Below are 12,533 nucleotides of genomic sequence, written 5' to 3'. Positions count from 1 at the left end.
TTGTGCTATGACCCTGAGCACTTCGTGTTCTGGGTGTCTACCCACTTCGACTACACTTTAAGTGCTGATGAACAAGCATCAATTTTCAATCAAGAGTCCAAGTACCCTCCTCCTGTGTATGGCTTCTTGAACCTCTCTAGATTTTCCCCACTGTTGCTGTTTTCCTCTGGATGGTTTGTAAGTGTTTGCCAGATGCGGTACCAAACGGCCTCCAGCCGGCAGTGGGGTAAACACCACCACCCAGATGTGCCCCTCGCACCAGATGGCCGTCGTGGCAGATGTGGCTGGACCGGCGCGTGCACCTCACGGCCTTAGCAAACCTCTGCCGATCAGAACTGCGGCCATCCCAGTTCAGTCCTGGGATCTCAGACACTTCTCTGAGTTAACTGGGAGGGTACAGCGAGTCCTGGTGGGGCTTTAGAGTTAACAATTTTAAAATGGCTGGTTTAAGAGGAAAAAACATGATGCACTAGACTTTAGTACAGTACATACTCTTCCTTATCCTATGATAGTCTTTCAAACGTTTTCAGAACAGAATGTATTTTATACAGAATTCTGAAAGAAGGAAAAACAAAAGTCAGGTCACATTTTAACGTCCACCAACCTTGGAGGAGGGAGGCACTTCTCTTCTTTCTCCAGGTAGCGTGCCTGAGTTAATGCGATGCTTCTGTCCATGCACTGTATGAAGAAGAGGGACACATTTGCAAGCTTGGTGGCAGACACTGTGCTCACTACGACAGGAAGGTAATCTGAAATGCTATCCTTAACGGCAGCATTAATTCACTTTTGCAGTTACAGCTGCGAGAAGGCAATACCGAAGATGGTAATACCAGGACAGTCCCCAGCAGCACCAAGTGGCACAGATGTGCGGCGGCGGCCCTTGCTCTGCACTGCCCAGGGCCACTGCCGCAAACCGTGTGGCTGCCAGGCACCTTGAGACAGGGGTAGTGCCACCGAGACTGAACTTTTAATTTTACTCAATTTAAATAGTCACACATAGCTAGGAGTTTCATTTTAAACAAAGTAGTAGTAAGACACAGGGAAATAGTACCAGCAAAGCCCTGATACTTTTAAGTTCAAAAGTTGAACTTAATAGTAACACCAGGATAGACAAAGGGCTCACACTTCAAATGTTAACAATTCCTCTGATTTCCATGGGCTACCTTCGAGCAGGTGCTACCAGGCTAAAAGAGTCTGGTGTCCCCCCATAATTTGCATAGCTTTTCCATACATTAACCATTTGTCAATATTTAAAAAAAAAATTAAAACATCTCTATCAAAATAAAGTATAAAAATCAGATTGAAGTAATGGTTTATCAGGTTTTGTTTGTTTGTTTTTTTTTTTTTAGATGATGAAAATGTTTTGGAATGAGGTGGGTGTACTCAAAACTACTCAACTGTATTATCTTAAGAGGGTGAAGTTTTTGGTATATAAATTATATTTACAACAGCATAAGTCAGAGCAAGGGACTCATAAAAGTAAGGAACAAGTATTCCCAGTGCTGGGCAGTGAGGTGTCTGCTTAGAGGGCCCCAACGTCCGTCGCTGGGCTGCGTTCCTGCTGCTAAAAAACAGCACACAGAAAACAACAGCAGGGGACAATGACAGACTTCTACTGATGCTACATCTGGAGTGTACTTGGAGAACCTAACTCCTCCTGAAAACATCTGGACTGGCTCTGTTCCTAGGTCTGGCTAAGAATTGTTATAAACCATCGTTCAGTTTATAAAAACAGTGTCTTGTCAAGCAACAAGAACTTGGCAAGAGCTCTGAGTTCTGCAAAGCTCACACGAGAGTCTCTGCACCGCAACCGTCTCCTCAGATACTGACCAGGGTGTGAAGCAGAGCTGGAGATGAGGACACAAAGACACTGTAAGACTTCTGTTCTTTGCATAAACGCAGTTTCCAGGCTGTATTTTGTCCCTGCCTGGAGCCCCTGCTCCCTGATTCAGCTCTCACAAGGACTTCTTGGAGACGGTCAACCTTGGGCCGGGGCCCAGATCTGGCATCCATGAGCTGTGCAAACTTTCGCCTTCTCTTCTGTTCTGAGGACAATTTGCACAAGTGCGGCCTGCATATCCGATGCTTCTCTAACTTGCCCTCTTCAGTGTCTCTGGTACAAGTAGAAGGAAGACCCTACTGCTGCGATCTCTCGAGGAAAGAGCGGAGGGCGAGGTCATGTGGAATAATCGCCCTGGCAGCCAGGGATGGCCTGGGTCTCGTGGCGTGGAGCAATGCAGGGGGCTGTCTTGAGGGGGGTGGAAGGAGACTGAGGTTGGAGGGCAATGGTGATGGGACTTGCGGCTCCAAGAGGCTGCTCTACAGCAGCTAGTGTCCGGGACCCTAATGGGCAATCTGCTTAGCGCACAAGCTGTGTTGTCACACGAAGCCAGTATGATCGCTCTTTTACTGCTGTGTCCATTTAGCTTGTATTTAATTTATAAACTGTTTTGGTGCCACGTCTGTGTAAGAACCCTAACCACAAGGATGCTGTATTTTCTTTTACGTCTCTACACACTTACGTGACATTATAGTAAAAACACTGAGGTGATAAAAGCGCCGGTGGGGTGTTTCTTCCTTTGAAAGGAGTCTCTTTTTGTGCTTGCAGAGCTGTACCCAAGGGACGTGTGTGGCACCTCTGCACTCAGAAGGTGTCGAGACTCACTCCAGCCAGACTGCCCATGATTCACACATTCACTTAGTGAGGAATCTCAGGGTCTGGGTTTGGTTTTGTTTTATAAGACGACTGACTCCAGAAGGCCACAAGCTGCTTGAAGCTCTCTCTCCACTATCTGTCCCCCCAGGTGATGCAGTTCACACACCGTAGGAGGCAGGATGCTAGAGCAAGCTGTGTAGCAGAGGCCAGTGTTGCCTGGTCTCCTCGTGGAGCAGCCATGTGACTGGGGAGAGCGGCCTAACCCGCTGGCCACAGCTGGACAAAGGCACACGACAGATGACAGCCATCACCCTGATGCCTGGAGCATGGCCTCAGAGCAAGAGCCCCTGGAAGGAGCCATCAGGACAAGCCTCCTTTCATCCTTGTGTGCATGCTAGCATTCTGGAGGAGTCTCGTCAAGGTAGGGCTGCCCCGGCACAGGCTCATCGAGCTGCCACATCCACGCCTCTCTGAGGAGGAGGAGGAGGAGCTGTGTGGAGGCAGGGGAGGGGGGGGGCACTAGGAAACACAGCTCTACCAAGCACAGAGGGGCAAGTGGTCCTCCCCAGGGAGGCATATCTTAGTCAATAGCTAAGGTACAATTAGTAGTAAGATCACTTTCAGGAGATTAGCATGTTTAAATCAACCTCCAAATTAGGCCTGGGAAAGATACGGTCTTTCTTCCTTTCTGGTAATAAGAGTATTGTGACTGGTCTCTGGGCTATGCTGGGGGTTCACCTGGAGAGCTGTCTAGGGCTGTGTGTGATCGTTACTCATAATGTCAACCTGGCCCACACGTATGAAAGCCTGGGTTTGGAAATGCTAAGCGAATGGGTTTTCTGGAAGGCTAAGTATTTAGACATTTCAGCACTGTGTGGATTAAGGGTAGAAGAACTACATACTTACATGATTTACAATCTCCTGAAGTAGTTTAACATCTTTTTCTCGAGACCCAGTGCTGTCTTTTAGCTGCAGGTGAAATGCTGGAGAAAGGGACTCCCCCACCACTTTTAACCCAGAAATGCTGAAAGGAAACACACACACATGCAAGCGTAAGTCCCTTCTAGGCACAATGATATCCCACGTCTAAGTAGTTGTATGAAGTCTGCATTAATGAGTGGAACAGAGGCTTGTGGCTTTTCTGGGCAGAATCATCCAGTGACTCCAGTCCTGACAGAGACAGCAGAAATCCAGCTCTCTGGGTAGGGCTCGCTCATCTAGGATGCACCTGCAAGACCACTTCTGTGAGTGTGGCTGTGCAGATGCTCCCTGTCCTGGTGGACAGCTCTGGCTCACACTGCACAGAAGATGAGAGTCATCCCCAGGCTCCCACCAGGAGGCCTGCAGGCTGCTCCCTCCCTCCATAGCCCACAGGCCCCCTCCTCAACCGCCTCCTCTCCATCTTCTGCAATGGCCAATAAGCCAGGTCCCAGCCTGAGGACTGCCTCCTGGGGCCTCCCTCCCAAACCATTCCCCTAGAGAAGCATCTACACCATGGTTTCCTATTACTGTTTCCTTCATGACCACTTATTATTGATACTGTTCCCTTGTTCATTATCTCAGTCTTTAGTTATATCTCGCCTTTCATAAATTATGCTCATATTGTATAGTTAGTTCCCTTATTTGGATGTTTACTGTTCAGTTTTACTTGAATTATGATTATTTTCATCTTTCTTAGGATTAACAGAACAGACATCTGCTTCTCAGGGAGGGAAGGGAGACTTCTTTAGGAGTGAAATCCTGTATTTTCAAATGATTTTTATAGATGTCATGAGAATTGCAGGTCAGGTTCATTTAAAGTCCATTTTTATCTGATACGATTAATAGTTTGATTTCTGACTTATCTCCTAGGCTACAAATGGTGACACATGACTTTGAAATTGAGCTAATAAGCACTTTTAAATTTTTTAAACATTTAAAAAAAGATTTTATTTGAGAGAGAGAGAGAACACAAGCTGGGGGGGAGGGGCAGAGAGAGAAGCAGACTCTCTGCAGAGTAGGGAGCCTGACTTGGGGCTCTATTCCAGGACCTTGGGATCATGACCTGAGTTGAAGGCAGACACTTAACTGACTGAGCCACCCAGGCGCCCCTAAGCTAAACATTTTAGATAAACTCTGTTTAGCAAGCTTCACTTAGAAAGATTTGCTTTTCCCTTAGAATAAAATTAGCACAAAAAACACTTCATAGCACATTTGATTCCTTAAGTCATTTAGGATTCAACAAACTTTACTGAAGGACTGTGTCACATCATGCGAGGTGCCAGAAGCCAACTTCACCTGCCTTTCAAACCACCAATGAGCACTATAATTTGTCACTTTTCTTTAAATGTAATGCATCCTACTAGACCTCTCAATAAACTAGGCTGCAAAACAGTGCAGTAATACATACTATAATAAAAGGGATTTACTCCAGAATGCAAGCATAGTTTAATACCAGAAAATTGTAACAGTGTAATTCAGCATAAGACATATCTATGATTTTTTAAAAAGTCTCCAAATCTAGGAATAATTTGATAAATTCTACCTATAGAAAACTTAAAGTATGATGCTTCATACTTCATGAAGAAATGCTTTCATACTGTGAATGACAGAAGAGGTGTACCACTACTACAATGGAAGAATCACTAATGTGCTAGTGACTTACACCAATGCAGTAAGACAAGAAAAGGACCAAGATGTCTAAGAATCTGGAAGGAAGAGAAAACCATTATTCAGATAACAGGACTTTTATATATGTCATCATAAAGAGAATGAAACGAACCATTAGAATAAACAGGAGTTTGGAAAGACTGCAGGATATCAGATCCTAAGGACAAAATGCAAACACCAGAGAAGACTAGATACAAGGAGAAGCTGCAACTGGCTAGCAGCTGGAAGGGAAGGTGGGGTCCAGGGAAAGAGGTAGTTAGGAGGCTAGAGGATGGAGTGTATTCAATGCTAATCAAATGATTCCAGAAAGCATGACAAGAGGAGAGACAGCCAAAGGCACCAGGTCCTTGAGGAGAAAGGGCTATGATACCTGGAGGAAAGACTGGTTCGGATGGATGGCTCTGTGTGCACAGGTTTGTGAGAGAAAAAATGGGAATCTGTGTGACAGCAGTGAAGCCAGGCTGTCCGGACAGTGGGCGGATGCAGATGGGGAGTGGGGAAGGGATTGAGAGGCAGGGGACTGGGGAAAGGGGAAAGATGGGGAAGAGAAGGAAGGTGGAGGGCTGGGCTTATAAAATGAAGACAGCAATACCACTAGACAGAATGAAGGGCATCTGAGGTTGGTGTTCCTGAATTTATAATGAGTCCAACATGCTGTGCTATATTGGGATATCAATATTTCATAAAACAAAGTAACTGGAACCAACACAAATATCATCTCCTAACCATAAATCATGCAAGAACTTTTGTTACTATCATGTAGACACACCCAGAACTTTAATTATTTCTGCCCTCACTGTATCTGGAACAGCTGTGACCTGCTCATTTACTCACTGCCCTTGTCCATTAGAAGTACTCTTGTGTAGTTAAGACAAAAAAGTGAAAACGCCTAAGGTTCATTTCAATTTCACCTGTTGTTCTTATATTAATTTAAAATAAAACTTAGTATTTTTCTAAAAAATAGGGCCTGTATGAATCCACTGTCACCTAATTCCATAGCGTATAATGATTATCATTTTATCTGTACGGATGTGAAGAGATTCTCCTGTGCTCACCTGAGTTATTTCTGGTGGTAGCATGTTTGGTGGTTATTTTCATCTTTGAAACAAATATATTGCTATAATATTAATGAGCTTTTAACCTTTTTAGAAAAACAAAGTCATGGTTCTTCAATGACAAAATGGGTCCTCTGGCTTCAAGCCCACAGACAAATCTGGCTGAACACAGTTTCTCATTTCTTAGTTGCAGTTCAGCTGAACTGACCCAAGCCTATGGGTCTGAACTGACCCTGACTCAAAACCAAAGAGGTGACATTTAAAATTGTTCATGAGTTAATTAAATGTGGTATAGACAGACTTTAAGTTGGTTGACAATATATAAAACTTACCCTTGTAAAGCTTTATGAATTCGCTTGCACTTTTCCTTCAACACTGAAAAAATACCTGTACAGAAAAAAATGCACTTGAGAGTATATCTGCAACATCTGATACTACTAAAGATATTTTTAAAGTTCAAGTTCATCAATTTAAAATGCTGCAAAGCCTCCTATAGACTCCTAGCACACAGGAACACTTCCAAAGGCCCAACCCTCAGTCTTCGACATATACCCTAGCACCTCCTCACCCACTTTCAGTAGAATCTAGGATGAGGTTTTCCACAACAAAACAATTGCTATTGTTCTCATCAAGATAATCTGGCTAATAAAGGGTATAAACATGTTACTTATTTCTGGACCCTTAACAATTCGGTAAAAGATACTGTAGGAACGTTCACTATCTTTTCCTTGCTATTTTCACTTTATTCATGGAAAATTAAAAAACTAAAATATCTAAGCAAGAAGCAGGAGTGCTAGGCCTTCGGACAAGCAAGCGTATGAATATGTACCCAGAAACACATTTCCTGATTCTCTGAATTAAAGCCATTAACACTTTACAAATTTAAAAAAAACAGGTAAGGCTTGTTTTTTCATTTCTGTTTTAGGCTTTGTAAGGAGGTACTAACAAAGCCTAAAGGCACATTTGAAATTTAGTCAAACTGGCCCATTAAATAAAGGAGCTTTAATGGTTGGTAAACTGGGTTTGGCTTTTGTATCGACTAATGAATCAAAGGCTGAAGGGAAAAACTGGATAAGCTATAAATTATATGTACTGAGCATCAGCAGCACACTTCAGCTAACTTCTCAAATGACAACCAGCCCAGAGCTGACTCCTCCTCCTGGCATTTCCGCCCATCCTGGGATCCAGTCCCACTTTGGCTTTGGCTCTGCCTCCTGGGCTGGAGAAGCTCTACACTGAATCTCGGGCAGGACAACATCTTCACTGCCATTCTCCATATAAACACCAGGTAATATCATTCACATGCACAGTTCTGTCTGGTAAACACTTTGCCTCTAGCTAATTCCTCCAAAAGCACACCACAACCTGGCTGACATAACTGCGATGTCTGCTGTCCTGGGTTCAGAAGATTATACCTGGATTCTCCTCCATGATGTTGAGAGCCTCGATTGCAGCAGCAGCCAACAGCGGGGGTAGTGAAGCTGAAAAGCAGTATCCCTGGCCAGAAAGTCGCTGAGAAGAAATAAACAAGTTAAAGACATAAATATGCTTCTCATTTTTGTGGGCTAAAAAACCTAAAGGCACCAGATCTGCATCACCTCAGGTGAAGGTGTAAAGATCTATGCATGTATAAAAGTTATACATGTAACACAAATTAGGCTTTTTTAAAAAGAGATAATTTCAAATATAAATATTCTGAGTGATTCTACAAATTGACTTTTAAATAAAAATTGTGATAAATTAAGTCAGAATGAAATTCTGGGATTGGAAGTTATATGCTGAGTAACTTTCAGCATGACCAGTGGAGCAACTAGTTTCAGTTTCTGCTTTTGTTTTTAAAAAGTTTAAGAACCCACCTGGTGGTCAATTACAAAAGATCTGCCACAGCAGAAACCTCCAATAGAAGCCAGGGAATTCTCCATGTTGGCGCTGATAAGATCAATATCATCAATCTGCCAAAAAAAAGTGGGACAGTGGTAGTTATTCTTCAATTTAAAGAAAAAATAGGGCAGCCTGGGTGGCTCAGCGGTTTAGCGCCACCTTCAGCCCAGGGTGTGATCCTGGAGACCCGGGATCGAGTCCTACATCGGGCTCCCTCCATGGAGCCTGCTTCTCCCTCAGCCTATGTCTCTGCCTCTCTCTCTCTCTCTCTCTCTCTCTGTGTCTCATGAATAAATAAATAAAATCTTAAAAAGAAAAAAAAAAAGACCCCTGTCAGGCCTAGAGACAAAATTTCAGCATTGAGCATATCAACACCTTGGTTCAAGCAAATTACCTTCATGCAAATTAAAAGATATATCATACAAAATCTATCGCTACAAGGATGGATGTTTCAAAGTGCACCTCTGAAATGGTCTCACTTTATACTTTTTGGCCACTTCATCATGCATGGACAATTTATTCACAGTGGAAGGAGGAAGAGAAATTAAAAGATGAAATCCAAAACTGCTTAGTATTAAAAATATTCAAAGGTACAAAATAAGATCATTTCCTTGCTTAAGTAGTAGTCCAGCTGGCCTTTCCCTAAAAGGTATTTGAGATAAATACTAACAAATCTATCAGAGTTTTGAGCATTTCACCCCTGTATTAAATTTACCTTTCACCTTTTCAAAAATAAAATCAATTACTGTGTGTCTTGTGGGCTTCTGAGTCCCCATGATCTTCTCAACTCCATGCTCTGCTGACCCTCACCTTCTGCTCCAGCACTAGCACCTGGTGCATGCTGGGCACACAGCAGCCATTCTAAAGCACTCACTAATGGTCATGATCACAAATGGTCTGAGCACATCTGGGGGTTTCTAAATGGTCCACAGACCCAACAAGGAAATCTGTGCAGTCTTTTTTTAAAAAAACCTTTTATTATGAAAAATTTCAATCACACGTGCAAGTAGAACTGAGTATAAGTTCATCACCAGATTTAGTAATTACCAGCTCATGGACAATCTTGTATCATGCAGAGCCCCCTGCTGCCCTCATCATTTTTTTGTAGCAAATCCCAGACTTCACATGGTTTCATCTATAAATATTTCATGTACATTTCTAAAGGATACAGACCCCTTTAAAAACATAATCACAAAACTATTTTCACACCTAAAAAATGAATAATTTCTTAATATCGTCAAATATTCAGTGTTCAAATACCTGCCTCACAAAGCTTGTGTTTTGCAGTATTTGCTGAAATCAGGATCTAAATATAGTCCATATATCCTGCACTTTTCCTCAGTGCATTTACTCACCAAACAGCAGTCTGTCTTTGAGGAGTATGCCTCAATCTAACTTCATGTGATATTTGGTCTGCTCTCCAGTTTTCTCTGGACCATATGGGCAGTGGGATGGAGATAATCTAAGGTGATTTTATGTTCTTTAGTTCAACTTTTTAACATAGGTTGTAAAACTTTTATGCATAGGATTTGCAGGCAAGTTCCCCTTCAACTCAACCGGTTACACAATGGTGGGTGAAGACAGATCCTACGGACAGGCTGGCACTGCTCCTCCCTGAGGCTCCAGGGGCATAAACCATTAAGACTGGGAGCAGCTGGGACTCATTTCCAATCAGCAAAAGAACACATGACCAACTCACTCCAGTTGTCTGGGACCTTGAGGCTTTGTGTAATCTGTACCAGCACTGCTTTAGACTCTCTCTCTCTCTCTCTCTCAGTCATAACTAATACCCCATACACAGAAATAAGGGAGAATTCAGAATTATAAATATTAGAAAGAACATTCTTTCACTGCCATAATATTTTCTCAAGAACTACTTAAGGGAATTCTTACTGATTTTCAGAAAAACACAGCAGGCAAATTTACCTGTTTCTAGAGAAGAGATATTGAAAGCTAAGATCAAATACTACCAGGTAAACAGACCACAACTGTATGACTAGCCACTGTGAGTTATAGGTTCTGAGGGAGGACAGGCCTCTGATGTGGCTGAGCTGATCCTCTACAGGCTCAGCAAAGTACCAGATACCATACCGCATGACCCTGCACACTGATGATGACCATCATCTTGTGCCCATGAAATAAATGTATGTAGCAGGACGAACTGCATGTTTTCTATATGAGGAAATGTCCCAGAAAAGGAAAACTTACACTGATTCCAAAATGTTCTGTGACTCCTCGACCATGCTCCCCCAGGACTCCAAACGAAAGGCTTTCCTCCAGAAAGATTCTTGCTTTGTATTTGTATTTTAACTTAACCTAAGCGGTAAACAAAACACAACTTTAAAATACTGATGATTAGCACCCTAGAGGATGTACAAGGAAGAACAAAGTTAAACAAAAAATGAAAACATAGATCCTCAGCACTGGTGGATTTGTACTTGTGCATCTGCTGACTGGCTGAAATTTCTTTGTAATCTATGTGCAAGGCAGAGGGGGAAGTGGCAAAAACTGCATGTTCCCAGCTGAGTGTGACGACTTCTTCAGCTCATACCATGAACAAGTGTCCTTTCCAGGGTGTCTTTATTGCCATGTTTTTTGCATTTTGTACTTTTTGCTAGTGATTTTGTTTTAGGATGGCCCTGCGCACAGCGCTGAAGTGCTGTTTAGTGTTCTTAAGCTCCAGAAGGCTATGATGTGTCTTAGGGAGAAATGGTTGTGTTGGATCAGCTGAGTTCAGGCATGAGTTAGAGTGCTGACCGCCCTAAGTGCAATGTGAATGAACCAATAATATGTGTTAAATAAAGTGTCTTTGAGCAGAAAACACATAAAACAAGGTTATATACCAACTGATGAAAAAGCTGTGATCAGAGGCTTGCAGAGAACAAATGACATTTTTGCAGCCCATTTATAGAACATAACTATGTACGTGCACTTTCTAGAACCTAACTACAGGTGGCCCTGGAACAACACAGGTTTGAACTGCGCAGGTCTGCTGAGATGTGGATTTTTTAAATAAATACCGTCCAGCACTGTATTTTCTCTTCCTTATGATTTTCTTAACATCTTCTCTTCTCTACTTACTTTACTGTAAGGACTACAAAATATGTTTTCATCAGTTATTTATGTGATAGGGCTTCCAGTTAACAGGAGACTACTGGTAGTTAAGTTTTGGGGGGAATCCAGAGTTATGTGGACTTTCAACTGTGTGGAGGTCAGTGCCCCTAGGATCTGCATTGTTCAAGGGTCAACTGTACCACGATGATGAAAACATACTGTACTTTGGATGCTCTAAATTTAACTAACATAGCACAATGCCAATTTTTAAAGAGAGAAATATTAAGATATCTCTTTGAATAAAGACACGTAATCTACCTGTTAAATATTGTTTTGATTATATACAAAAACTCCTGAGGATATGCACATATTCTTCCCTTTGTGGTACTATGTTTTAATTTGAACTTATGGCACTTTTTTTTTAAATCAGAAAAAGCTTTAATATGCTTTACAAATCTATTTTTCTTTTTGATTGTAGGCTTGTAAGAAAGTCTTTTCCCGTCAAAGACTTAGATGTATATTTATCTGTAGATTCTAATTATTTCATGTTACTTTTTTGTTTACACAGTGGAAAGCTGAACATATGCATGTTTGTATATGGTTTTTTCCCGCTAATGTTTTTTTTTAATGTTTATTTATTTATTTATTTATTCATTCATTCATTCATTCATTCATTCATTCATGAATGAGAGACCCAGAGAGAGAGAGAGACGTAGAGACATAGGCAGAGAGAGAAGCAGGCCCCATGCAGGAAGCCTGACATGGGACTCGATCCCAGGGCTCCAGGGTCACACCCTGGGCTGAAGGCAGCGCTAAACTGCTACCACCTGGGCTGCCCTCCCTCTAATGTTTAATTGCTTTATCTCTAAATAATACGAATGTCATCAGTTTCACAACTGAATTAAAATACAGCTATTATTAACCACTAAATTTAGATGAATTTTTACTAACAAAGAATAAGCTAATTTGGGGGAGAATTCTATCTTTTTTTTCAACACTGTTTTCTATTCATTAATATGTATGGAACATTATATGAATATTTTCTAAAATTCATATTTTAGAAAAAATTTTATATCATGACAATAGTGGTACACAATTAGACAAATCAGTGAAACAAACAAGAATCCCAAAGTCAAACCCTAATTTGTATCCTATAACCTTTACAAACTCATTGCTAATATATACTTGACTCGTTCCTTACACTTTACATTTGTTTCATGGTTTGGCTGTATATCTAT

At 41.8% G+C, this 12,533-nt stretch overlaps 1 protein-coding gene across 4 annotated transcripts in view; it reads right to left on the bottom strand.

Moving 5' to 3' along the window:
* SPTLC1 (serine palmitoyltransferase long chain base subunit 1) overlaps nt 1-12,533 on the bottom strand; it is a 65,087-nt gene that overhangs the window by 16,288 nt on the left and 36,266 nt on the right. For all 4 annotated transcript variants that reach the window (XM_072840978.1, XM_072840968.1, XM_072840985.1 and 1 more), the window contains 6 exons: nt 10,450-10,557; nt 8,217-8,312; nt 7,776-7,872; nt 6,693-6,747; nt 3,563-3,680; nt 605-678 (listed from right to left, as the gene is read on the bottom strand). In XM_072840978.1, the coding sequence (XP_072697079.1) occupies nt 605-678; nt 3,563-3,680; nt 6,693-6,747; nt 7,776-7,872; nt 8,217-8,312; nt 10,450-10,557 (548 nt within the window). The remainder of the gene's footprint in view (nt 1-604; nt 679-3,562; nt 3,681-6,692; nt 6,748-7,775; nt 7,873-8,216; nt 8,313-10,449; nt 10,558-12,533) is intronic.

Source organism: Canis lupus, chromosome 1, assembly GCF_048164855.1.
Source record: "Canis lupus baileyi chromosome 1, mCanLup2.hap1, whole genome shotgun sequence".
Taxonomy (NCBI): Eukaryota; Metazoa; Chordata; class Mammalia; order Carnivora; family Canidae; genus Canis; species Canis lupus.
Note: the sequence above shows the minus strand (reverse complement) of the source record. Positions and strands in the feature narration are given on the sequence as shown.